At 42.5% G+C, this 27,635-nt stretch overlaps 1 protein-coding gene across 1 annotated transcript in view; it reads right to left on the bottom strand.

The window, feature by feature from the left end:
* Positions 1-4,851: 4,851 nt before the first annotated feature.
* The window catches only part of FRZB (frizzled related protein), a 25,742-nt gene continuing 2,958 nt past the window's right edge, over positions 4,852-27,635 (bottom strand). Inside the window, exons 2-5 of the mRNA XM_048484465.1 lie at positions 20,449-20,578; positions 13,969-14,173; positions 13,138-13,201; positions 4,852-6,714 (exon numbers count right to left, since the gene is read on the bottom strand). Of these exons, the coding sequence (XP_048340422.1) occupies positions 6,604-6,714; positions 13,138-13,201; positions 13,969-14,173; positions 20,449-20,578 (510 nt within the window). The 3' untranslated portion in view covers positions 4,852-6,603. The remainder of the gene's footprint in view (positions 6,715-13,137; positions 13,202-13,968; positions 14,174-20,448; positions 20,579-27,635) is intronic.

The raw sequence follows: 27,635 nt of genomic DNA, 5'->3' as shown, positions 1-27,635 counted from the left end.
TTCCTTTATCATGACTGCAATCCAGTGGTGGGATCCAAAAATTTTAGTAACATGTTCCCATGGTGGTGGGATTCAAACAGTGGCGTAGCGCCAATGGGGCTGGGCGGGGCACGATGTGGCCGTGGCCGGGCATTCTGGGGCGGGGCATTCCTGGGTGGGGCTGTGGCAAGGACGCAGCCGCTGCGCCGGTCCTTGGGCAGGAAACGATTGCACGCAGGCTGCTACGCACACTGGTGCACCTCCTGCTAGACTGCTTCAAGTTCTGCACGCTACTGCTGAGAGGAGGGGCATAACTAAGGCCAAAATCACGTGGCAAAATCACCAGTTAGTAACCCCCTCTCGTCACACACAAATAATTAGTAACCTACTCTCGGGAACCTGTGAGAACCTGCTGGATCCCACCTCTGCTGCAATCCATTATACTCATGCTGTGGAATCCACCATTGTTTTAATGGAGTTAATGACGATTGAAGAAGACTTGGTCAAAACGCTTTTGGTCATGTATTTCTGATTTGTTTTATATGGTGATAACTTGTATCTATTATATTGAGACCTGTTGAAGTTCTTTCCCTTCTCTTCCTTATCTGACAGAGTCGAAATAGCCCATGTGCCACTCCTGCCAGTCCAATGTTCCTTACCTACATTTCAAGAACTAACTCTCACTAGGCTTGCCAACTGCTAACTCCCACTAGGCTTGCTTGCCAACTGCACACCCATGGTGAATAAAACCTAGCCTTTTCCCCAATCCTCTACCTTAAAATAAATTGAGCAGGAAAAAATGCCAGAAAATGGCTTTTGTAATTATACTGTGTAACTTCCCCTATGTCTCTAGATTCTTTATCATAACAATTGGGGACATTCCTAGAACATCATCAGGAAGTGATGTCAGAACCTACCTAGGCCCAGGCACTACCTTTAAAATTTCCTGGCATTTAAAATTTCCTGGGGCCCCCACAGGCAAAAGATCAATTTTTTAAGGGAGAAAAAGTTCTGAGTTCTAAGGATGTGTGAGAAGTATTGGCTGCCTGACAGATTGCGCACCTAGGGAACAGACTGCTTAGATTTTAAAATTTTACAACTTATGGCACAGGTGTCAGACTTGCGGCCCTCCAGATGTTATGGACTACCATTCCCATCATCCCCTGCCAGCATCTGATGGTGGGAACTGTAGTCCATAACATCTGGAGGGCTGCGAGTTTGACACCTATGACTTACGGCAACCCAGTTTAAAGGCAAAAGATTTGCCATTGCTGTCTCCATAGTGACTCTGCAGGTTTCCAATCCAAATATTAGCCAGGAATATTAGCTTAATTTATGAGATCTGATATCAGGCTTGCCTGGGCCGTCCAGCTCAGGGCTCTGTGTAGAATATCAGGTTCTATAATGACAGAGCACAGTTTAACTGAGTGGTTTACAATGCAGTCCTTTGTACCGTGACTCTCATCTATGCCTACTGAAATCATTGGCCTTAAAACTGAAGTTACTCTGAGGAGGAGAGCACCATCACTTCTTCAGCTGTAGTACATGCAAGTCCACCAGATGCAAATGCTGTTCTCACTGTCTGAAAGCGTGCTCTGCTCTCTCCTGACTTGGATCTGGCAGCCTTTAATAACAATGGCATTCTTTTGAATGAAAACTCTTTGCCATTTTACCCGCAGGGACACACCATTGTGGAAAATTCTCCTTTACGCTAAAGGAGCATTCTGCTAATTATTCAAGACCATAGATGTGTTTTTGCTTCCTGATACAATAATACACAGGTGTGGTATGGTTTCAATCAGTCATTCTAAACATCCCATTTCCCCCAACTGTGCACATATCTTCATGTTTGCTGCATTACAAAATATCACCATTTCCACCGTTAATGTTCTGCTCCAAGTTGGCCGTCGCATGCATTTTTGTCAGCTTATTCAGGCCATCTGTATTTGTTTGTGATTGAGTAACATGATCTAATGCTTTTCTTGTTGTTGAAATAGTTTTTAAAATGTTATTAGTGGGGGGTGAGGGGCGTCCTTATGAGGAATATACTATTTATATATGTATTACGCAGAAGAGAAAAAGATCCATGTCTCAAAGAAACCTACCAACAGAAAAAGAGCACACAGTTCACGAAAATTCAGTGTTATAAAAATCAAGAACTGCATTACGTATGGACCCAGAGGAGGAGGAGGATGCATCCCAAGGCAGACTATGACCTTTGTCCAGTCATACATGCTCAGTTTATCCTACTTCAGTGTTGCAATGAGTACAGAATGAGTGTACTGTTGTAAGCCCCTTTGCATACCCATTAGAGAGGAAAGCGGAGTATAAAGTGAAGTAAGTAGATTGTCACGAGCCAGTCTCTGGACACGGAGGACTCTGATGTACAGACTAAAGACATTGTGGAACCAAAGTTGGTTCCTCATGAGATGCAAGCAGCAGAGCGAGTTCCAAGTCTTTCCTTGCAAGCCAAGGTAGAGTCAGACACTGTGCAGCTGGGAGAGCCAGCAGGAATCTCAGAAGAGCCATGTAATGAGCCGGCTGTTCAAAGGAGGCAAAGATAGAGGCTATAGCAGAGTCAAAGAAGTGCTTGCATTGTTGCCAGGTTATGACAGAAGGCTCTTCAAGATGGAGACATCTGCATCTGAGGATTGAGCTCTTGCAGGATCCCACTCTCATTTGCCAGGACTTCCTATATAAACCCTTCCTTGTGCTTGGTTCTGCCTAAATGCAACAGGTCAACTTCCTGATAAGCTTCACATGCCTGGTCTTCCTCTGCCCTCCACCTGCCTGCACCTTGACATTGGTTTGCTTTGATCATACCTTTGCTTGTCACTTGCCCTGGCTCCGGATTCACTAGGCCTCACTTGTTGCCTGCCTTGACTCTAGTCTGCTTGGCTAGCACCTGCCGACAGCACATAAATAAAAAAAACTTCCACCCCAGGCAAGGCAGGGAAAGGACAACATGGAAGGATTAAGCACCTTTTGCACCAGATGCCTAATATCAACCCAGTTCTCATCCTAAAGTGTGCTATTTCAATTAGGGTTGCCACCTTCGAGTCCAGGGACTTAAATTTCCCTCTACATTTCATGCACCTTTCTACTTCTATAGTGTTTTTGTCTCTCCCTCACTCCAAGGACAGAGTGGCTCACATTGCTCGGCCTTCAGTTTTATCCTCATGGCAAGCTGGTGAGGTAGGTTAGGCTGAGAGGAAATCACTGGTTTCAAGTCACTGGGCAGACTTCATGGAAACGTGAGGGTTTAAACCACGGTCCTGTATTCTCTACTCCGGGGGTCCCCAGTGCGGGCAGGGAGGTCTCCTGCCCAGCAGGGCTTCTGATTAGATTTGGTTGTGAAGGATAAAACAATGTTGTTTCAGCAGCAGTTGTCATCACAATGTTGATTTTGTTTCTATTTCCCAATGCATTTTTAAAAATTGCTCTTGTCCCCTGCATTTGCACTTCCTCAGTGTGCACGTGTGTGCCTCCTGCAGTAGCCATTTTGAGGTTGTGTCTACCACGTGCATCAGAACTCCAAAGACGTCCACAGAGTCAAAAAGATTTGGGTCCCCTGCTCTAGTCCTGCATTCTGACCAATACACCCCACTGGTCCTTAAGTAAGGTGTGTAGAAGGCAAAGGAGAGAGCCATACAACCTCTATTGAAGGAACAGATTGGAGCAGCCCAGTTCACTTTTTATCTGCTTGAACTGGAAACTTAAAGGGAAATGTCTACGGGTTCGGAACAAGATGGCATCCCCAGAGATTCTTGATCTTCTCCGGATGAACTCTAACCGAACCTACATTGTGGTTCAAATGTAACACAATAGGCTTTCCCCCCAATTCATTTGCAATGGGCATTCTATTTGAAAATTGTAACACATTATTACTTGCATCTATAGCCCATATTTCTCACTGAGACTCAAGACAGCTTACAAAACATTAAGCAACGCAATCAGAGAGCAAAGACCTTCAGGAGACACAGTGGTCGCACTAGAACTGGGAAACCATGCAAATCAACAGTCTCAGCTATCAAAACCCATCTGCCTGCCCTGTTATGAGGCAGAGCGCACGTGGAAGGAAAGCATACTGAAGTGATGTGCAGTCACATGGTTGCTTCCTGCAGTATCCCTGTCAGTGAAGAATGGGCCACCACTGGGAACAGTTGCCCCCAGCATTTTATTTCCCTATAAGTACAGCAAACTATTATCCACTTACACTCTTAGGATTACCATTTGCGGGAAGCTAAACCCCTTCTTAGGGACTGCAACCATGGCCACTTACCTATTGCATCTTGCCGATCCTAGGCAACGTTGACCCAGATGCAACATTTTCTCTCCAGCCTTGCTACAGGGTCGGTTTGGGAATTCCTCTTTCAGACAGGGTATGTCCACATTGCCCAACTTGCATTGAAACGCTCGAACACATCTTGTTCCACTGCCCAAATTATAAGCCTCTCAGGGAAGCCTTATTGTTCCAGTTTATACGCAACTGCTCACCTAAAGCTAGCACCTTAAAACTACTCAACAGCAACGATTCCTTGATGCTACAGAACACAGCCCAGTATTGGTGCAGGTTGTGCTGGTAAGAGAAACCTAATCTGTCTTGTTATATTTGCTTCTCTTGTGATTTTATCCTGGACATGTATGCCTAATAAAGGTCTTTTTAAGGATGACTGCAGCCATTGAGAATAAAGTCTGCTCTTAACTGCATTTGAATTGTCAATTGATTATGCTGCAGAATGACAGAACTAAAGAATGCCTAGAACTGGTTTTCAAAAGTATACTGTGAATGTTTGGAAACGTTTTCATGTTCATTTATTGCTTGAACAGTATCAGAAGGGGACACCCCATAACCACTAGTGAAAATGCTTATGCCGTAACATAAATGTTTTATTTTCTGCTAAAATATTTTTCTTTATTTTAGTTCAGTATTCTACTGATATCTGTACTCAAAACAAGAGAGGCAGAATTGCAATTTCAAACTATTGGCAGTGGCTTGGAAGGCGTAAATGAAGAGATCAGCAAGGTAACCTGCAGGCCTACGTTCAACAGAAATATATCACAGCCTATTAAAATGATACCTTTTTGGGCAAAAATACGAAGGCAGGATAAAGTCTCTTGTCAATTGCTGCAGTATTCTTTTTAATCAGCCATACTAGCTGGAGTACAGCTGCAACTGTCCCAGTAGCTGCAATTCCTTTGTTATATATTTCCAGAATGGACCAGAGGACATTGCTGTTTAACGTAGGCACCAAAACACAGTCAATGTGACAAAGCTGAAATGATAAAGCACAGACGTCTGCCAAGTAGCAGCCAGTCTGTTAGACAGTCTACTCCCATGACTTTAAGCTCAAGAAAAAGAAAGGGGGAAGGAGGGAAAATGTTATCAGTGGGTGAGTATAACATAACTTCTGGCAAGACTTAAAACAACTTTGTACAACTTGTTTCCTGCAAGGATTAAGACATTCAAAAACAAGTCCTCCATATGGTATCTGTCAGGGTTAACGTTTTAAAGCTAGTCTTAATACAAGTGGTTTATTGAAGAGGAATGAACATTTTATAGACCCCTGCACTGACAGGAGCTGAGCTCTTGGCATACTCTTTTTGTATAGTCCCTTTTCCATTTTGATAACAAGAATTTTCATTGGGAGCAGGGAGAACTCTTAAGGGCAACAAAACCTCCTTCCTGCGTAGAATTTCAACATTCTAAATGCCACAATTTTATTTTATTTTGCCAATCTGAAAAACTCTTGTTTGTAGTGCCCCGTCCCAGCTTCTGCAAAACCCCATTTCTTCATCTGTTCATACATTAGGCCTTTGTTTTTCACAAATAGAAAAATGCAGATTCGGAATTTATACCTGATTCCATTTTTATATTCAACTACAATAGTTCAGCTGGTTTTGCCCAAGAGGAAGGGATGCAGAGTGAGGGAGACAAATCATCCATTCCCACCTTTCATTCTTGTTGACTACGAGCCCAAACCATACAGTTAATTCCTGGGTTGTGTACTGGCTAGCAACGGTGAAGTTCTGGCCCACACATGCTAGATATTAATGTCTGTTCCTAGCTGGATGTGAATGTCAGTTTCCAATATAGCTATACAGTGGTCTGAGCAAAACATACTCGAACGATCTCCCATGCTCACCGCACACAGTCTATAGTTGAAGATGATAATCTAAACTGACCTATGACTTGTTTAAGAAATCATTATAATCTTCAGAGATCTGTGTCCTAAATCCAGTGATTACTTAGGCACAGAAATCCATACGTGCCCCATAACATGCCCAGATCTCTGGAGAAAATGAATTGCATATAAACAATAACCATGGTATCTGCTAACTTCATCAAATTTGCCAATCAAAAAAAAAACTTTAGCAAGTGGGTTCCATAGATATTTGTGAGTAAAATATACAATTTTTTTCTGGGTGTATATACACCTATGGATGCCAGAAAAAACAAGAGGGAAGGTAAAAACTAATATTGGCTACAACATAATTTCATAGTAAACGAAAGAATATAACGTGCAATAGTGCAATATCTCCTTCATGGCTCCAACAAGACAAGTCTTTAATTTATGCAAGTCCGGGGAATTTTTTTTTCTTTTCAAAATTGACATTTCATTTCTAGTTGCGCCTTTGCCGTGGATTGCTGGTCCGGCCAGATTTCTGAACAGAATCACTTTGCCCAGGTTCATTTCTTCCCTTCCCAGGATGACGGAGTTTCTGATCCCAGCGCTGCAGGATTTCAAAAGAAAAGAGTAATTTAGTGTGACTGCAAATGCCACATTCTTTCAAAAACCACCCTGCTTCTCATCTCTTTGTAAAAATAACAGTAGTCAAAAGGATGTGCTGAATGCTTTAAAAAACATTTGTAAATAGAGCTGTTCCACTTATGGGTGAGGCTTAAATAGTAACAAGTGAGGACATCTACTGAATAACGGGCTTCCCTCTCTTTTGTCCCCCTCACTATCACCTTGGGTTTGTAAGTCACCAGCACGAAACCAGCAGAACGCCTGCGCGCTGAGAGTGTGTTTTCGAGCCACGAATCTTCTTCAGTGCGTGTATAAATTCATAGTAATCATTGTTGTACAAATGCTTGCTTCCAATAAATCTCTTTCAATTATTTTTACACTGCCACGCACTGAAGAAGATTCGCGGCTCGAAAACGCACTCTCGGCGCGCAGGCGTTCTGCTGGTTTCGTGCTGCCGTAGCGGTTATGGTGAGCGGATTGTGTCTCCACAAATATCTCATCCGCTTTCATCTTGCTTTCCATCTGACTTACCTGTATGACAACGAAAGGATAGTAGATCCATGACGTCTTGTATGAAACTGTTACCACTGGATAACTCTATGGACTTATGAATGGACTCTATCCATGAATGAATATGTGACACTCTGCTTATTTTGTATATATGTAATACTATAGGTATTCTTAGAAATAATATCTATCATAGTAGTACACAATTTCCTTGTCGTGTGGCGAGTTTTTGGGTTTGGCCAATCCTGTCGTTTTGTCCTGTTAACCAAGACAGCCAGCTTTGTGTTGGGCTAGGCAGAGGCGTGGGGGGGGGGGGGGGGGGAGAATGGCACCCGGGGAAAAACCTGCTCCAGCCACTCCCCCCTCCCGTGCTCCACTTACCTGGCTGTCCTGCTGTCGGGCACCCCTTAGCCCCACCCCGCTGTTCCTTCGGCCGGCGGAGGGTCCGCTAGATGAAGAAGCAGCCAGGCAGGGCTGAAGTAAGGGGTATTGGAGGGGTGATTCTCCACCCCCCATGTGACCAGCTGGTGTGTGCCTTGGGACATGTGACCCCACATGTCCCCGTGAGTCCTCCACCTCTGGGACTAGGACCTGGGAAACCCAGGTTTGAATCTCCACTTGCACCATGGAAACTTGCCTGGTGCCTGTCACACCTACTCAGCCCTGATCCTGACCAGCATCTGGATGGGAGAGCTCCAGGACACACCAGGGTCATAATGCAGAGGCAGATAATGGCAACCCACCTCTGAACATCTCTTGCCTTAAATACCCTAAGGGGTCACCATAAAAAAAATAGGCAGGAATGTGCCATTTTTAAAAGACAAGTTTTAAATACTAGGTTAAAGTTCAAATACTCCAGGATTTTAGATGGGGGGGGGGATGTAACTCAATTTTACTTATACGCAGAATCTTATTAAAACATTGTTAGTAGATGTTCCGGCTAAAGCTGGCGAATGATTTGAGAAAGTAAAATCTATACAAATATGGATGTTTTGCAAGATTAGTCCCGAAGGTATTATTAGAACACCAGTAATGGCTTTTTTTTTGTACTTGGTTTCTAAACATTGCCTTTTCTCCTTCCAGAGTGCCTTTAATCAAGCAGTAACCAGCCACCCTAGAGATCGTATTAACAGTGTGAATGAGCTGGCCAACACCGACACATGATGACTCTAGCAGAAAAGTGCCTGGCGTTTAAGCTTTATTTGTTTTTAAAATAAAGTCTAAGTGAAGCCACCTGTGGGCCCAATTGAGAAAACAGAATGGAGGGAGAAAAAAAGCAGCCAACTGATTTGAATGTAACATCTGGGCAGGAGGAGAATCGTATGTCAACCAAAGTTGGATGGACAAACCATACACTTTAGATTCCTGTGGCTCTGGCCAAACCACACACTTAATCCCCTCCCCCACCCCCCCATTCATTATCCAGTGTACCATTACCTAGACCTGCTGTGTTTCTGAACACAATCACTGTGTTGAGGTTCTTTTCTCCTTTGTGCCTCCCTGGATGTGCTGGTTTTTCTCCCTTGGAAAGGCAGGCTTCCAACTTTAAACCCCCCCCCCCCCCCCCAATGATAGTGAATGTGCACAGCTGCACCCAGGAATGCACATTTTCCTCGAAGCGAATCTCTTGGCACAGGTTTAGTGAATGGAACTGACCTCTAGGTAAACTGCATCCGATTATATGGTTGTACATTAGCACCTCTTCCTAATCTCCTTGGAGATGGGACAGGATTTTTAAAAATCAAATAAATATAGAGTATCCTATGCCTATTAAAGGTTAATAAAGATAAAGATAAAAAAATATAGAGTAGCATAAAATTGGAATTAATTTTGGAATTATTTGGTCTCAGTGAATCCTGAAATCACCACTGCAGAAAGTAATTGCTCTTCTTTGGGCATTTGTTTATACAGTATTTTTTTTTGGTATTCATTATCAGTGGGTGCTAACCAGAAGCAATTCACATGTGGATTGGGTCTTTTTTCGTTTGATTGGATTGTTTCTTCCTGTGAAGAGATTATTTTCTAACAAAGTTAGGTAAAAAGATCAGCTGCCACAACTGATAGTCTTTTTCTGTTGTGGCAGCTGATCTTTTTACCTAACTTTGTTAGAAAATAATTCTTCTTTTCTCTTTGCCCACTGAAGTGATGATCATGCATAACTTTATACTATAGGAGGGAAGGAGACAGGAACATTAGAACAAGGCAGGAACTTCTACCATGTTTTCTAGGACAAAATACAACAACACAATCACGCGTTGAAGGCTTTACGAGACATGGTAAATTTGAGAGCAATAAACAGGCAGGTGCTGCCCATTTATTATAGAGAATCCAGATGTCTCCCCTCTAGGGTGCATTTATTATTATAAAGAGGTCATGTTTTTCCAACTATGAAATATGGAATGTGACTGACCCCCTATGGCAACCATTTTGCCCATTCCCCAGCCTCAGTATTCCCAAATGTCCACTGGCTCAACCCGATTGGTAACCCCCACAGTACTATATGCTATGTCAACAGTGATGCTGTCATAAGTTTCCTCCTTCTATGCCTAAGCCCCATTGACAAGCTTCTTAAAAAATTAACTCTTGTTACTGGAAATGGGCAGCTTCTGGATGCTCCCCCTTCTCAACCCCCGTCCCCCAAGCCTTACTCACCTAGCGAAAAGTAGCAAGGTTGTCCTCCAACCAATCCCTCCCCATCCTGCCTTCATTTGAATTTTTACTTCTACATTATTTATGTGCCTCACATATCTGGTCCTGGGTTGGGATTTGCACGACTGTACAAACAAAATATCTCCCCAAACCTCTGGAAAGTGTCAGAGCTTGGTAATCTAGACAACACTGACGTAGCTATGGATAAAAGGATGACTATCTGCCTATCTTTAAAAATAATAACAAATAAGAATCAATCACTGATTCTCTGTATTTGCTGATTCATAACATATCTACTCGGCCTTTCTTTTAACTAAGGCAGTTTACAATTACACCCTTCTAAGTCTACTTTTTAGGATTGCTTTATTAGTCTAGTGTATTGCATCAAAATAGAATATTTATCAAGTTTCTGCTACGCTACTGTACCTAGTTGTCAAGCTGAGACCAGCTAAGTGGTTCTGGTCTAGATTAGTGTCTTCAAGGAGAAGTTGATAGCAATGCTGTGATTTCTTTTCCCCCCCCAGCAACGAAAGCAAGAAACACTATATTTCTAAATTAAAACGGAGTTATTAAGGCTCAGCTCTGCTAAGTGAACCGTGGGCCTTCCTGTTTTAACAGATAAAGCCCGTAACTAAAGAGTTCACTTCATAATTCTATCCACATTGCCAAGTAATTCAAAAGGATTTCTTTTGATTCAAAGTGACCCTTCCATGAATACAGAAATAACAGAAAGACCTTCAAAGCCCAGCATTTCCCCCTCTGAAATCCCAAAAGACAGGTATTTAAAGTTCCTGACTTAATGCTCTCCAAACCCCTGTAGGGATGAACTAAAGGAACTATTGTTTCATGCTCTGGCAGCAGTAAAAGAAACAGAAGAACAAATGCAATTGAGGCAAATCAGCAGGGTGCTCGAAGGGAAAGGACAGCTCAAACAGCAGCAGCGAACAGATCTCAAAGGCCTGATGTACGTGATCAAATATACCCAGCGGCACCAGAACAGCATGGGTGGCTACTTTATTTCTTCATGAATTGAGTATATTGTTTTCAACAGAGTTAATTGGGGTGATGGTGGTGATTATAACACTATCTGATAAATCTAGCAATAAGATTAGCATCAGTGGTAATCAAACAGATTGGTTGTGGGCATTTTTCTGAGGAGATATAGTAGATTTTCCTAAAGAAACAAACGGGTTATTAATAGAGGAAACAATCTATCCTGGCATACAGTGAATAAGAGCAGAGGTCTCTATGCTGGTAAAGAAACACCAAAAGCCAACCTGGGGGATCTACAAATACCCAATTGGGTCGTCTGTAATAACTGGCAACTTTGGAGAATCCCACTGGCTTGTGCAGTGAGATCAACCATCCCAGGTATTGTGATGGCAGGATCCAGGGTGGCTAATGATTATCAGTCCAGCAATTGCTCCTCTACCCCAAGATACTGACCCAGCTGTAGAAAATCAGGCAAGGTGCATACAGGGGATTAAATTATAAGGGGCCGTCTTTTTCTAAGAAGAGAATGTGGCATAGAGGTATTCACTTGTGTTGCAGAGGCTCTGCGTACAACAGATCACACTTCTGGTTGCATATATAGGCACTAGTCAGTGGGACAGCAAATTTTTGCATTTTAGTGCCACACCCTTCTGAACAATCATTATGCCCACAGTTGTCTGCTGGTTTTGTTAAGCATTCAGCAGCTGCTAGTTTATTAATGGGAATGTTCCTGAATTATAAAAAGTTGTAGTTTCAGATCCAAAAAAATTTGTTTAACAAATTGCTAATTATGAATAATTATGTTACACATTTTTTGTTTATTTGAATTGTTTTTGGTCAAGCTCTTCCCAGCTAGATGAGTATGACAGCAATCAGTGGTGGGACCCAAAAATTTTAATAACAGGTTCCGATGGTGGTGGGATTCAAACAGTGGCGGCGCAGCACACACGCACCTCCAGTCCCCATTGGGCAGGGAGGTTGCTTTAGTAACCCCTTCTCGGCACTCAGAAAAAATTAGTAACCACTTCTAGAGAAGTGGTGAGAACTGGTTGGATCCCACCTCTGACAGCAATCCTAAACAGGACTATTTAGAATCTTATTCTAGTTTATTCACTGGGCTTACTCTCAGGAAAGTCTCCTCAAGACTGCACTATGAGATGGCTGCTCTTGATTTTTTGCTGATTTGTTCAGACCACTATTAGGTTGACATTCTTTGCTTTCTACTGTCTTTGTGTACTGTCCACTGTTCGTTAATGGCTCTACTATCTGTTTCAATTTGTTGGGAGCTGCTGTGAACAGCATTGGAAAAGTGGGATATTAATTTTTCATTAATATTTGTATTAAGATCACATGACAAGAAAAATACAGGTCAGCTTCCCCTTGCACTACCTTAATTAAGAATACTGGTATAGCGCTATTGGTCTGAAACGAGCAATTTCAAGATGAATGGCTGTTATGGGTTTTCTGGGCTAGGTGGTCACGGTCTGGTAGTTTTTGCTCTTAATGTTTCACCTGCATCTATGGCTGGATTCTTCAGAGACATGTCATAGTGAGAAACACATCTTGCCATGACACACCTCTGAAGATACCAGTCATAGATACAGATGAAACGTTAAAAGTAAAAACTACCAGACTGTGGCCAGACAGCCCGCAATCACCCACAGTTGATTCTGGCCGTGAAAGCCTTCGACAACACAACAAGGTGAATTATTTGTGAATTAAAAACATGACGTTTGTTCTCAATAATAATTTAAGTTTTAAAGGAGCAGCAGTGGCGTAGGAGGTTAAGAGCTCATGTATCTAATCTGGAGGAACCGGGTTTGATTCCCAACTCTGCTGCCTGAGCTGTGGAGGCTTCTCTGGGGAATTCAGATTAGCCTGTACACTCCCACACACACCAGCTGGGTGACCTTGGGCTAGTCACAGCTTCTCGGAGCTCTCTCAGCCCCACCTACCTCACAGGGTGTTTGTTGTGAGGGGAGAAGGGCAAGGAGATTGTAAGCCACCTTGTGTCTCCTTACAGGAGAGAAAGGGGGGATATAAATCCAAACTCTTCTTCTTCTAAAGTATTTGTTTACACTTCTGCAGACGAAGGCTTCTTTTGGTACGAGATATATTGGGCACAATGAAAAAGAGAACTGCATTTTCTCAAGAAATCATCCCTGTCATGTTAACAGATGGCATTTAAGTTCAGTGGCTGCTTGTGGGATAGAAAAATAAATTATAAACTAAGTAAAAAATGCTTAAGCAGACTTACCTTTACTTTTTTGCCAAGACGGTCCTTCCATTTCTCAGCTATGGAGCCTTCTACTAAGAGTAACCTACATATCACAGAAAGAAAAAATGGTTCCTGTAAGTGATGAATTCAAAACAGATTCAATGAGGAACAGAACAGTTTACACCAGGGGTAGGGAACCTGCGGCTCTCCAGATGTTCAGGAACTACAATTCCCATCAGCCTCTGTCAGCATGGCCAATTGGCCATGCTGGTAGGGGCTGATGGGAATTGTAGTTCCTGAACATCTGGAGAGCCGCAGGTTCCCTACCCCTGGTTTACACTCAAGGTGAAAAAAAACAACCTGGTAAGAAATAGGAATTGCATTCAAATATCAACCATTCTATTAATATATTTTAATTTGTTTTAATTTGAGGTTTGCTGCTTTTGCAAAACTGGTTGTACAGTCAATGGCTGCAATAAACATCTGGATCTGTTACACTCTTTACAAAAGTGTAATGCTTACACGGGATTACTGTGAGGATAAAATGGAGAAGGGGAGAATGTTGTAAGCTACTTTTGTGTCCCTCGTGGGGATGGTGTGAAGTAAATAAATAAATCTTTCAAAAAAATCACCTTCTGAAAAAGTGGAGAAAGTAGTAAATCTTGAAGACATTTTTTTCACACTCAGACAAGGGCAGAGGGGATGGGAGGAAGCAGCAGAGAATTTCAGTGGCAGATAAGTTGACCAGGCAGCAGAATATATTGATCTTGCCACTGACAAGGATTGAACTGCCCAGCTTCTGAGAACAGTGTTTCTGCCAAACACTGAGCTATCTCAGTGGCCTGGGAGAAAGAAAGGAAATTTAGTTACCTGGAGCGTTCTTCATCCTCGTAACCCATGATGATGTATTCTTCATTAGCGTTGAGAGGCGGGCACAGGCAACCAGAGTTTGTGTACAGGTTCACAGTGTCTCTAGGAATGTTCACCAAGGAAGATTTCAGAATCTCCTTTACCTCAACTATTGCAGTGATGTCATGACATTTGGCCTTCACCTCCTTTACTTTAGCCCGAATAACTAAAGGGGAAAAGACAGTTTGTTTAACATTATGCAACCCAGACATGCATGTCATTCTGAATGTTTAGATTCCCCCACACCCCACCTTTCCTTTTCTGGACTAAGAAGAACTTTAAGAAAATTAATGGCCCCATCCAAAGTGGGGGGATGAATCTGCTCGTTGGAGCAGTGAGTGGCGGATTTGCCCTCCTTGGGACACATGCCCCAGAAGAGGGGCAATTCTGCCAGTGTGCGGCTGTTGCAGCCCTCACCCGCGCTCCCTCCCAGCCTTAGCTCCGTCCCAGCCTTAGCTGATGTTACACCAGTGGCCTGGGCCTCAGAATTATACCACCAAGAAGGTGGCACAAGACCATTTAGCCCAATGGGAGCTCCTTGGCAGTGGGAAGTCTTTTTCACTTTGCGAGCCTTCCCATGCTCTGTGGCACAGCTACATTGGCACTGAAGCCCACGGCCTCCAAGTGTAGATGGAGCTTTTTTGTAACATTATGATGGTTGTTAAAATTAAGAAGTTCTTAAAGAAACATATTTCGGGCAGCCAAATCCACAGGGCTAAGGCAGCTGGGATGGCAGCCAGGCAGAGTTTTCAAGCAGCAAGGGGGAACAGAAGCAAAAGGAAATCCCGCAACTGCCTGAAAAGCCCCCCATATCCTGAAATGGAATTACACCACCCTTAACTGTGAGCCCTGGGCCATAGCGTACCTGGAGCCAAAGCCTAGATGGAAGCTGACTAACGTTGGCTCCACCCCAGAAACACCCTGGCCTGGCCTCCCCCGGGTAGCATCTGCTTGGACACCTGCATAGCTCTGCAGATGCATCCACTTCCACGTTTCACCACCACAGACCTGTGGAGTGCCCAGATGGCTGTGGTCTCTCCTTTGGCACGGTTGCCCCTTACACCGGCAGTGGGGACAAAGATGTCAATGCAACCCTATGCTGCTCCTAGAAGCTGTTCCACATACACCCTCCCTGGACTGGGCTATAAGCATTGTATTTGTAGAAACAGTTATATTTATATCTATCTCCTTTTGTATTTCTGGAAATTCCCACAACAAGGTTGGTCTTGGCACTGCTGTTTCATGTGCCCCCCCCCCCCCCCCCCCCCAATATAGGACTAGTGATTTGGGTAAAAATTTCAGAATGATGCCCACACTGGAATCATTTAACTGTATTGCAACAAGCCTTCCATTGCACCTAACAGTATGTGAATGGTAGGCTTGGTTTCAGCTGTCTTGCTTGTTCTGCTGAACATTTGTCAGATATACTGTTATAAAGTATGTTTGTTAATAGCAGCCATCTGGTTTGGTACCTAAGCATTATTTATATTTTTTAAAAGAAACTTCTTAGAATTGATTTTTTGCATTTATTTCTATAATGGCTTAGTAGCACACAATAGTCGATTCCCCACTAGGAAAATAAACCATGTTTCCTCTGGTTCCATTAGAAAAGGCACCTTTTCAACCTGGGCTCTGCCTCCCCACCGCAGCGTGCATCCGTTCAGTGGGTCAGTTAATCCTGGGATCAAACAAATCAACTCTTCCCACTGGCCCACGATCTGCTATGTGGCTCTTTCGTTCAGTGTTTTGATTGGCTGTTGTATTGGGACGGGAACGCGACCCCTCGGACCCTCTGCCTCAGGAAGTCTTTTCTATTTTTTTAAACTTTCTGCCTGCACAGCTTTGTAGAAAGATAGGAAAGCTATTTTTAAACTTTTAAACTGCTCAGCTTCATTGGTGCACACACGCAGCACCAGCTGTTCTTCTCTTTGTAGGGTCATACCTATGAAGCCACGACCAGCACAAAAAAAAAAAAACCCCAACCTCGAGCGCTCTTGAGTCCAGCCCACTGCACTTTGATTGGTGCATTCCTCCTAGGGCAGGAAAAATGACGCTATTCATTTCCTGCAGTCTCCCCACCAATGCGATTTCATCCCAAGATTTTCAAAAAGCTGCACTTCCCTGCTGATTTTTGAAAAATCTGGGTTAAGCAGGGGAATGTGTGCCAGAGCGGAGTTAGGCACTGAAGCTGTGGGGAGTCCTTGACGAAACCAGGGTTTTTTGGGTGAGTATCCCAGGTTATTTTGACCGTGGGGATTCGCCCAATATTATCCACATGTCGCTTACAGCTATTTCCTTTTTGATAACAAGCTTCAGTCTTATAACGAAGTTCTTATATAAAATGGACGGATGGATAGACTGGCTCTCTGATGTCCCTAAGGAAATGGAATGGCCCATGACCAACTGTGGGATTAATTTTCATACTGAGTATTATCTCTTTTTGGTAGTGGAAAGTATGTCAAGTTGCAAATGACTTATGGAGACCCTGTAGGATTTTCAAGGCAAGAGACAAACAGAGTAGGCTTGCCACTGCCTGCCTCTGCGTAGTGACCCTGATCTTCCTTTGGGGGTCTCCCATCGAAGTACTAACCAGGGCCAACCATGCTTAGCTTCCAAGATTTGATGAGATCAGGCTAGCCTGATTCATCTAGCTATTTCTGTTAAGGGACCTACATTTGTTCCTCTCACTATTAAAAACTTGTACGATTTGTCCACATTTACAATTACACAGATTGTTAGAGACTAACTATACAATTTGTTTTCAACAAATCTCTTTGCTATTCAGTGCATGTACAGCCTACAACAAGGTGGTTCCCTGAACCATTTCAGCTCAGGAAAATGTTGCAGGGGAAAACGTTGCACTATTAAAAACTTGTACGATTTGTACACATTTACAACTACACAGATTGTTAGAGACTAACTATACAATTTGTTTTCAAACAAATCTCTTCGCTATTCAGTGCACGTACAGCCTACCAACAAGATGGTTCCCTGGGACCATTTCAGCTCAGGAAAATGTTACAGGGGGAAGAAAAGACTCTTCCACCCCTGGGACCACAGTCTTGATCTGAACGGGGCCCTGACGAAGTTAAGTTCCAACAGCTGTTATTACAGAAAGGAACAGCTGCTTTCTCAAAAAAGTAGAGGTGCTACCAATCCCAATCCATGCTGCCAATCTGGTCATCACACCTGTCCTTTCCTTGACAGACCCAAGTCTTCTCTTGCCAGCTCCACCTCAGCTTCTATAAACTAGGATAGATAAATGGGGTTAGCAGGCAGAGAATATCTAAGGTTTTCCATAAGTATTTAGTAAACCAGGCTTTTTTGGGGGTGGGGGAAATGCTAGACGAGCTGAGTGTATGTAATTGACACAAGACAGAGTATATGACAAAGGTGGGAGTTCAACCCTAAACAGCAAAATCGCCACATACAACTTATTTTCACCCGTACAATAATTTTTTACTTAGATCCTGCCAAATCTGATGTGCTCTTCAAAATAATGGCTGTTCAGTTCCCATTCCTAATGTTCCACAGGCTGATGAATACTATCTTCTTAACAGATTTTTGATATCTGTTTTAAGATACAGTTACATTATGGAATTAATGACCTGATGGTTTCTTACTATCTCTTCATCGATGCTGACTGTTGTAGTTTTTCTTCAATATATGAGAAAACTGACTGCTCTTCTCTGGCTCATTGCAATTTTTTAATATTATCACTATATTGAATTAAATGGAGTAGAACCCATTCTAGGAACAGATTATATATTATCTTAGTTTAATCAGTTAACACCTCAGCACTAAGGCTATTTTCCTGGGAGTAAGCCCTATAGAACAGAGTTGAGTTGGAGTCTAAGGAGACCTGTTTAGGACTGTTCCATAAATTAATTCATTTTGGATTAATTTATCCCCATTTGTTTTCTGCCTCTCCATTCTTCTGATGTCTCACTCACATCTACCCAGAACTTCTCTCCAATGTAGCTCAACCCTGCAAAACTGCAGCTTGTTCCTCTGTTCTGTTGCTTCCAACATATAAGGAAAGGATTTGGAAAGTAAAGAAGGCGCAGGATTTAATAAAGGCAATTGCTTTCGCCCGATATGTCAGCTTGACCAGCTTCTCTCCTGTATTTTTCAATTTATTTTTCAATTTTTAATCCACTGAGCTCCCCCTCCATTTCACTAGGGTCACTGACCACTCTAATCCTCATTGTAGGGGACCCCTTTTTCAGAGGTGGGATTCAGGGGGTTCCGAAGGTTCTGTAGAACCTGTTGTTAAAATTTTAAAAATAACTTTTTAAATACTTAAAATATTTTTTACTAAGTATTAATATTTTTAATACTTAAAATAAAAAAGTGACATTAAAATATTTTTAAAAGTCATTATTTGAATCCTGCCACCATCGGAACCTGTTGTTAAAATGTTTGAATCCCACCATTGCCCTTTTTCAGTGATGGCGAACCTATGGAACAGGTGCCAGAGGTGGCACTCAGAGCCCTCTCTATGGGCACGCGCACACAGAGTTTGTCGTGGTGTGTGTGTGGAAAATCCCCCCCCCCCCCACACATCTAGGCTGTCCTGGGCCGCTGGGCACGACATATAGGTAACCCTGTTAGACCCCACTGAATTTCATGGGAAGAACTAAAGCGCAATCCTTTACCTGGGAGTAAGCTCGGTTGCTGGCAATGGGGCTTGCTTCTAAACCCTCCTAGGGTCGTGATTCAACCATTCGAAACATTGCATGGTTGCTTCAAAGCAAAGCCACCGACTACCACCAAGCTTACTCCCAAGTAATGTGTGCCTTGGAGTCAACCGTTTTTTTTTTTAAAAAAACCCTCAGTATTCAAATTAAATTGCCGTGTTGGCACTTTGCGATAAATAAGTGGGTTTTGGGTTGCAATTTGGGCACTCGGCCTCGAAAAGGTTCGCCACCACTGCCCTTTTTGTTATTCTGCCCTTGTGAACTAGCGCTGCAGCCTCAGGGCACCCTAAACTGCCGTCTTTAAGCGGGTGGGGTGGGGGAGATGGTGCTTGGCTAAATCTGTGACCCCCTCCAAGATGGCAAATAAGCACACTCTCGAGTTCTGCATATTGAATGTGAGTCTGCAAGTAAGACGAAGTCCTTTCAAAATGATCTGCGCGTAAATTCCACTGTCCCCTACACAGACCACTCTCAGTCCCTTTCTTGCTTAGAAGAATGACTGGAAGGCCAGATTCATCACTCCAAGGCTCAGATTTGTAACAGACGTGGTCAGGTGTTGACTAACTCTGTGGACATTTGTGTTTCCACGCTCCCACAAACACATGAACACACAGTCAGATTCACATGGGGAATTAGTTTGTGTGTCTGCAGGGATGTGGTAACACATCTTGGAGGAGAATGCGGGCGCTTTCCTAGTCATGTTCAGGAGTCTGCACATTTGTTCTATTCTACTTCCTTTCCAAAGGGGAACATTAATACAATTCCAATGCCAAGGAACCTGCCAGAGGGGTGACTTTTAAAACAGAGGATATGACTCCACAAGGGCATGTCCTTCTTAATTTTAGTTTTCCAGTCTTCCTCCAGAGATCATTTCAGAGGGTAGCCATGTTAGTCTGCAATAAAACAGTTAGCTGTAACTCTCAAAAGGTTATATCCTGACATTCTTGTTGGTCTCTAAGGTGCTACTGGACTTAAATCTAATAGTCTTCCTTTGCAATCCTCTTCCTTACAGGTTAGATGAGAATTGTAGTATTTGTAGCATCCCAAAAGAACATAAGAACAAGCCAGCTGGATCAGACCAGAGTCCATCTAGTCCAGCTCTCTGCTACTCGCAGTGGCCCACCAGGTGCCCTTGGGAGCTCACCTGCAGGAGGTGAAAGCAATGGCCTTCTGCAGCTGTTGCTCCCGATCACCTGGTCTGTTAAGGCATTTGCAATCTCAGATCAAAGAGGATCAAGATTGGTAGCCAAAAATCGACTTCTCCTCCATTCCTCCATAAAAGGAATCAGAAGGCCAAAAATTCCCACCAAAAATTCCACCATCCAATCCAATAAATCCAGGACATAAACAGCTTCAACTAGCTACTGGAGAGTGGAGGGTGCGAACTGCACATGAACAAACATACTTGAAATACTTCTTGTTCAAACTGCAAACCAGTCAGCAGTATGAACCTGTGGGGTCCTTGACTCGGGGGAAAATGGACTCTGCTATTTTCAAGCACATTTACAAGGGCTGTGTTATCACTATATAATATGACAGCCCGATCCTATCTACACATGGAAAGAAAACATAAAAAATTCCGACTGACAGAGATCTGCGTTTATTTTCACAACAATTGCTCAAGAGTCAGTCTATAAAACTTCTCAGATATGTTGGAGAGAAAAAAATCTAAAACCTTTTCTATCCTCTTCATCACTCATCACAAGTCTGTACTATCATTTTTCCATGAAGTCATGCTTACCGTAATTGTAATTGTTCCGAAGATAAGTTTTCTGAGTAGCTTTTATAGGTCTGCATTTGCAGCGCTCTGGAAAACAAAAACTCTTAATGTTAGAGTAAAGACACAAATGAGAATAAGGGTCAGATACATGCTATAATCTGTTCACATTTCTTATTTAAAACTCAGAATTCGCACTAGAAGCCTAGAGCTCCACTGTCAATCCTGGGTTTCAGTTTACCTGCACAACTAAAATGGCACACTGCAAAGCAAAGTAAAAGTGTTCCTGTACCTTTAATAGACAAATAAATAAAGACAGTTCTATCTGTATGTCCCTCTTCTATCTAACCATTAAAGGTTTAGGGGGTCTGCCCTACCACTCTGATCTCTTGACCCATCCCATTTTCTTCAGTGTCAAATAACTGCTTCCTCCATCCTCACAATCCTGTCATGGGCTGAAGATTTCACTTTAGGCCTGATGGGTTCATAAAAGGCTTAATTGAGGATGATGCTAATTTTAAAATCTGAACCAAACATTAAGAAATCTCTTCAGGAACATGGATGCAGTTTCTTAAATCTTTAAAGACAAAACTCACAAGTTTATCCTCAAAATAAGATTTATTTCAAAAGCGAGAAGCAAAATATAAGCATGCAAAATCAGCCTTTTTAGAACAGTTATCCCAAACATAGCTGTAAAGTCTTATTGTTAGCAACGCCATATCTAGTGGTAAACAGGCTACCTCCTGTTTGGCTTGCTAGTTGCCAGCTTATAGTAGGCAGCCTTCCAGCCTGATTCTCTAAACTTCACCCACAAGCAACAAAGAGGGAGGAAAATTAGGGGTGGAGACATCAAATGATGCACACCATCACTTCCCAGTCAAAAACTGGAAGTGGCATTACCATATCTCACAACACTCTAGGAATCGCACCAATCTTTATGTTTTTCACCTGGAAATGACATCACACGTTACACAATGTCTCTGTTGCCATGGCCCACCCCCAAAAGTTTCCTGGGGATTCCAGGTATATGCTTGGCAACCCTGTCCCCTATGCAGGTAATAAAAGCAGCACAACCAGGCCATCCACAGACCCTTTCCGGAAGGGCCAATAAAAACACCCCAGCCCGTTCAACTATTGGTTGTCCCGTGGACAGCTAATGAGTTGGCTGAGGTATGCGCCTTTGCACGAAGGCGCTTTTTAAAAAAACTTCCCCGCCTGCCTTTTTCCCCCCTGCCAGCTGTGCTTCACAGGAAGCCAGGACCGGCCCCTCGGGTCATGATACGGCCCGTTTTCCCTGCTGGGGAAGGAGTTTCCGAGAATTGTGTTAAATGCAATTCTCTTGTTTTAACACTGAGCCATGTTAAAGCAAAAGAATTCCACATAACACTATTCTCTAAAAACCCTGGGGCGGGGGGGCGGGACGGGCGGGCGGGGAGGAACACAGAACAGATACACATTAGGATCGGGATCTATGTGAAGTTCTCCCCCAACCCGGGTTTTTTACCAGGTTTATCCCGGTTTAATTGGCCCATGCAGAAAGGGCTACAGACAAAATCAGAGTCTACCCCAACTCAAATTACCGTATATACTCGTGTATAAGTCGACCCGCATATAAGTCGAGGCACCTAATTTTACCACAAAAAACTGGGAAAACTTATTGACTCGCGTATAAGTCGAGGGTGGGAAATGCAGCAGCTGCTGGTAACTTTCAAAAATAAAAACAGATGCCAATAAAATTACATCAATTGAGGCATCAGTAGGTTAAATGTTTTTGAATATTTATTTCAAAGAAAAACAGTGAACTGGCTCTGTAAGTGGAAAAGAGGGTCAACAAGAACAATATGGTCTCAACAATAACTTTAAAAGTACAAAAACCTTAGCTCAACCAGCAACCAAGCTAAAACACAAGAGTTAAAATCCTTCAAAGCTGGATTCCTCATCATCATCTGTATGTCCAAATGTAACCCAACTTAGATTTTAAGAGGGATATTATCAGAAATGAAAAATCTACTATTAGCTTCCATTGTAAACAATGGGGGATGGGGCATCCCCTTTGGAGGTCAATAACTTTGGATCCCCTAACCCAAACTTCACCAAACCTGGCTGGTATCATAAAGAGACTCTCCTGATGAGACCAGCCAGGTTTGGTGAAGTTTGGTTCAGAGGGTCCAAAGTTATGGACCCTCAAAAGGGTAGCCCCATCTACTAATAGCTCCCATTGAAAACAATGGGGAATGGGGGCACCTCCTTTGGGGGGTCCATAACTTTGGACCCCCTGAACCAAACTTTACCAAACTTGGCTGGTACCATCAGGAGAGTCTTCTGAGTGTACCCTGAAATTTTGGTGCCACTAGCACAAAAACTGCGCCCCCTGCTGGCCAGCAAAGTAAAAGAAAATTTTTTAAATGACCCGCATATAAGTCAAGGGGAGCTTTTTCAGCATTAAAAATGTGCTGAAAAATTCGACTTATACACGAGTATATACGGTATGCAAAAAATGTGACACGATATATTAACCAAAAGAGGGACAATTGGCATAATTAATTCTCTGAATGTGCTCTTGTGTAGTCGCAACTCAATAAAAAGTAGGAAGGGAATATTAACCTATTCAAGCCCTTGATAGTTCACAGAATTATGGAGACAGAATTTTAAGGGATGGGACCTTCCAAACTGCCCCCCCCCCCCAACACACAATTCCTTATTAGCTCCAGAAGCCTGCCAGGTACACAGAAAAAATGACTTTGTTAAAAAAAATAAAGAAGAAAAAAGTTCAAAACTTTTGACAGTGGTAAAAAGAATGGGGACGGAAATAGCAATTGGGAGACAGATGGTTCAAAAACTAGGAGCTCAAAGAAGTGCTTGGCTCTGAGAGAGAAATCACAGGCTAATTTCTGATACTAAAAAAGTCCAAAGTGATATAAAACAGACCATAGTAATCTACAACAGCAAGGTTTAAAATAATTAATAATAATTAATTTTATTGAGCGTAGCCATAGGCCTTTTCAATCGACATCAAAAAACAAATAAGAATCTAAAACATGTATACTACATAAAAAATTTAAATCTGCTAAAATCCAAATGATACTTAAATTCTCCAGTTGCAATGCTCTTGAAGGTTCTCTATGTTACCAAATATATACACCAGAGAAATAAGCGATTGTTTTAAGTGTCAATTCATTTAGTGGTCATCTTTGCCCCGATTTTTCTAGCAGCTACAGCAAAGAGTGCCATTCTTTGGGTAATAATATGTACCCAAATACATTCTTTGCGTAAGAATTACCCATTCTTTGGGTAATATTACCATTCTTTGCATAATAATTATCAGATATTATTTATCTGATAATAAATAAGCTGGTTTGTCCATCTCAGAGCAAGAGTCCAGAGCAGTCAATATTATTAGCTAGGATTTTTATTATTAGCTAGGATTTTTTTCCTAGTTCAATATATAAAGCCAAAATTAGGAAGATCTTCTACTGAACTACCACATATAGAAATACGTTGTGCCAGTGGGATTTTTCTGTGTATCAGCCTGCAAACAATTCTGTGAACAGTTAGGAATCACAGTGAGGTGTATGCTATTCTGAGATTGTACACTGATATGTCAGTCAACCAAGAAGCTCTGAGATGGTCTTTTTAAAAATTATTTTGAATGAGCAACTATACAACTATTGATTAGAGCATATCCTTTATAGACACACTCTTGCAGATCAGCAAATCATCTGGGATGGTATACTGGAATAGCAGCAACAGCAAGCCTTTATTGGCATAGACAACAGTACAACAATAGTAAAAAAAACTGATTTAAAAACATATACAGTACAGGAAATAAATGTTAAGTGGAAGGAAATCTACTGGCATTTAGTAATTTCCAGAAGAAAGCCTGCCACTATTATACAGAGAGAAGGATCAGGATTGTCCAGCAAGTAGTGTAATCTAAATAAATTGGGGAGATCGGGTAAATGTAAAGGAGTAAGATTCACATACTTGGATCTGATTTCCTTGAATCTGAAACAGTGTAGTAATTGGTGGGCCAGAGATTCAACTGAGCCATCATTACACGGGCACAATCTTTTAGCCTTTTCTTGCTTGTTAAATCTGCCATGTAACAAGGCTGAAGGCATAACATTAAACCTGGCTCTCCTTTGAGCAGGGTTTATTAAGCAATACAGGTAGTGTGCCAAGTGGCCCTGTTCAAATGGGAGAGAAAAATACAGGGGGGAGCACATTTTCTTGGCTGCGGCGATTACGGTAGAGAACTCTCTATCCAATAGTTGACCTTTTAATTTTCTATAAGCTTCTGAGTAGGACAAAGCGCAAAGTGAATCCACTGACAGTCCAATAGAAGCCATTTTTTCTTCAATTATGGAAAACCAGGGATTGGAATGGGTGTCAGAGAGCAGACGGTGAACCAGGGAATTACAGTCCAAGAGAAAATGAATTTGCAGCCAGAATCTAAAAGCCCTCAGCCAAGCGGCTGATTCCAAGGAGTTTTGACCTAACTCCAGACAAAGGGCTGCACAGGGCACGCAATTTGGGAGTCCAGTTATCTTATGAAAAAAATTTGGATTGAAGGGAATTCAAGGAGTGGTAAATAGCTTGAATCCAAATTGGGACTCCGTAAAGCAATCTCGAGGCGACTTTGGCATTGAAAAACTTGAGGGCAGGAGGAATAAAGGGATGGCCACAGCTGTAAAAGAAACGTAGCAATGCTGACATACTGTTAGATGTATCTAGGAGAGCGGCCTTCCTATGGGTTGCCCATGAAAGGTTATAGGAAGATGAAAGGCCAAGGTACTTATAGCCCTTAACCTGTTCAATTTGGGTGCTATTCATTGCCCATGTGAGCTTCTTAAAGCGCTTAGAGAAGCCCAATACCTTGGTTTTTTCATAATTAATTGTCAGTCTGTTGGATTCACAGTAATCCACACAGCGCTTCATTAAGCATCTGAGGCCAACTCTGGATCGAGAGAGAAGGACGGCGTCATCTGCATAGAGAAGAATTGATACATGGGATGTACCCAGTTTTGGGGCATGGCTGTTCACTGCTGAGAGAGCAGAGGGGAGGTCACTTAAGAAAAGATTGAAAAGAGTGGGGGCCAGGACGCAGCCCTGTTTGACCCCTTTGGAAATTGAAATACTGTCTGTCAAAAGGCCTTCGTGGGAACACTTGATCCAGCAGCTGGTATTTGTGTGCAGTTGCCTAATTAAGAACAGGAGTCTGGCATCAATGTTGAGGGCAGCCAGTTTTGCCCAGAGAAGTACTCTCGGCACAGAGTCAAAGGCAGCCTTTAAATCAATAAAGGCAGCATAGAGTTTGTTATCTGCATTGATTGAGTATTTACTGGCTAGGTGTAATAGCACCAAGGCGTGGTCCAGAGGAGATTTCCCCTTATGAAAGCCTGGAATAGGATGTTCTCAAGAAGCTTAGAATGGGACTTATTATTTAACAGTTACTGAAAGCTATGCTTAGTGAGTGCCAAAGGTTCGCCACCACGGAGCTAGGAACTCATTTAGCAACCAAGAAATGGATGGATGGCTGAGTTGACCATGAGCCAGCTGCCAGGATATCGGACCCACAGAGGGCTCGAACTCCTGACCATGTGAATGGCAGTGCAAGCACTTAACCACTATGCCATGCAGCTCCTCAAAAGACCCTACTGATCTCCAAAAGTTGATCCCTGGAGAAGAGAAAGCAAGGAAGTTTTGTAATCTTTGGGCAAGTGGATCACTGGATCTAACCCAGTGGTGGCGAACCTATGGCACTCCAGATGTTCATGGACTACAATTCCCATCAGCCTCTGCCAGCATGGTCAATTGGCCATGCTGGCAAGGGCTGATGGGAATTGTAGTCCATGAACATCTGGAGTGCCATAGGTTCGCCACCATAGATCTAACCCAACAGCAGCTGGAAATTTGGGAGAAAGGCAACTGTTTTAGAAAATAAATTGTAGGGACTTAGGGAAATAATGTGTTACATACATTGGAAAATTTCCAGTACTCCATTAGGGTATACCAGTTTTGTAATGCATTGATGCTTTTTGCAATTAGAAGGTGTGGGGGTTTTTTTTGAAGAATTTTGAAGGAACAAAATAAGCTTGAAACAAGACACGGGTGGCAAGCCTAGGTTGTTAATGAAAATAAAACAGAGGGCAGAAGACTCGTGTATGTCAATTCTATGAGGGAAATAAATGTTGACAGCCATGCCTGAATTGAATTAAGTGTACAATCAGCCACTTAGAAAATGTAGAGGAAAAATTAAGTGAAAGGGATGCAGCTTTGTAATTGAAAAAAAGATATTCACATACTTTTTTCAAAAAATAGCATCATATAGTGAAAACCCACATAAATGGGGAAAGGGCAGAGTTCCACATGAGGGGAGCCTCATGAATGTTTACAAAATAGTTTGGAGAAATATTTAAGTGAAACAGGCAGTTTGAGAACAGAACCAGTCATGGGGGGAGTCAAGTTCACTTCAGGTTAAGAGAGGTGTGTGCGTCAGTGTGTGCGTGTAAAATGCCATTGAATCAAAGCTAATGTATGATGACCCCATGGAGTTTTCAAGGCAAGAGACCCTACGAGGTAGTTCACCACTGCCTGGCTCTGCATAGCAGGTGCGGTATTCCTTGGTGGTCTCTCTGGATGATCCTGCTTAGCTTCCAAGATCTTATGAGAGAGGGCTTTTTTTTAAAAAAAAAGACTGAAGGAAAAAATGTGCTACCCTGTTATAGAAAACACCTAAATGCTTGAGGGTATCTGAGATGTGAAACATTTATACTTAGAAAGCACGACTACAAAATAAATGCAGGGGCATGTCCCAAGGCTCAAGCTGAGCAGACATTCCAGATGTTTACATGTAACACACTTACTTTCATAAGGAAAATAAACATTGGGTATAACGGGAGACTGTAAAGTATGGTTAAGCATTTGGATAACTGTATCCAGCTAGAATCAGATTTTTACACTTTTAAAATGTATATATTCGGCATATAGACCGAGTTGTTCCACCGGGCCTTTGGTGAGACCAGCCGCTGAGGGTGCCCCTGCCCCTGCTCTCTGCTCCATATGGGTCCCTCATACCATCAGGACCCACTATATATATTTTTCCTTGGGAGGGTTTAAGCAAGGGTTTCGTGGGACGCTGTGTTAGGAAACAATTGTTGTTTTTAACTGTATTTATGATAATGCTACTGTGATATTTATGTATGATGTTT

The sequence above is a fragment of the Sphaerodactylus townsendi genome, linkage group LG02, assembly GCF_021028975.2.
Source record: "Sphaerodactylus townsendi isolate TG3544 linkage group LG02, MPM_Stown_v2.3, whole genome shotgun sequence".
NCBI classification, from domain to species: Eukaryota; Metazoa; Chordata; class Lepidosauria; order Squamata; family Sphaerodactylidae; genus Sphaerodactylus; species Sphaerodactylus townsendi.
Note: the sequence above shows the minus strand (reverse complement) of the source record. Positions and strands in the feature narration are given on the sequence as shown.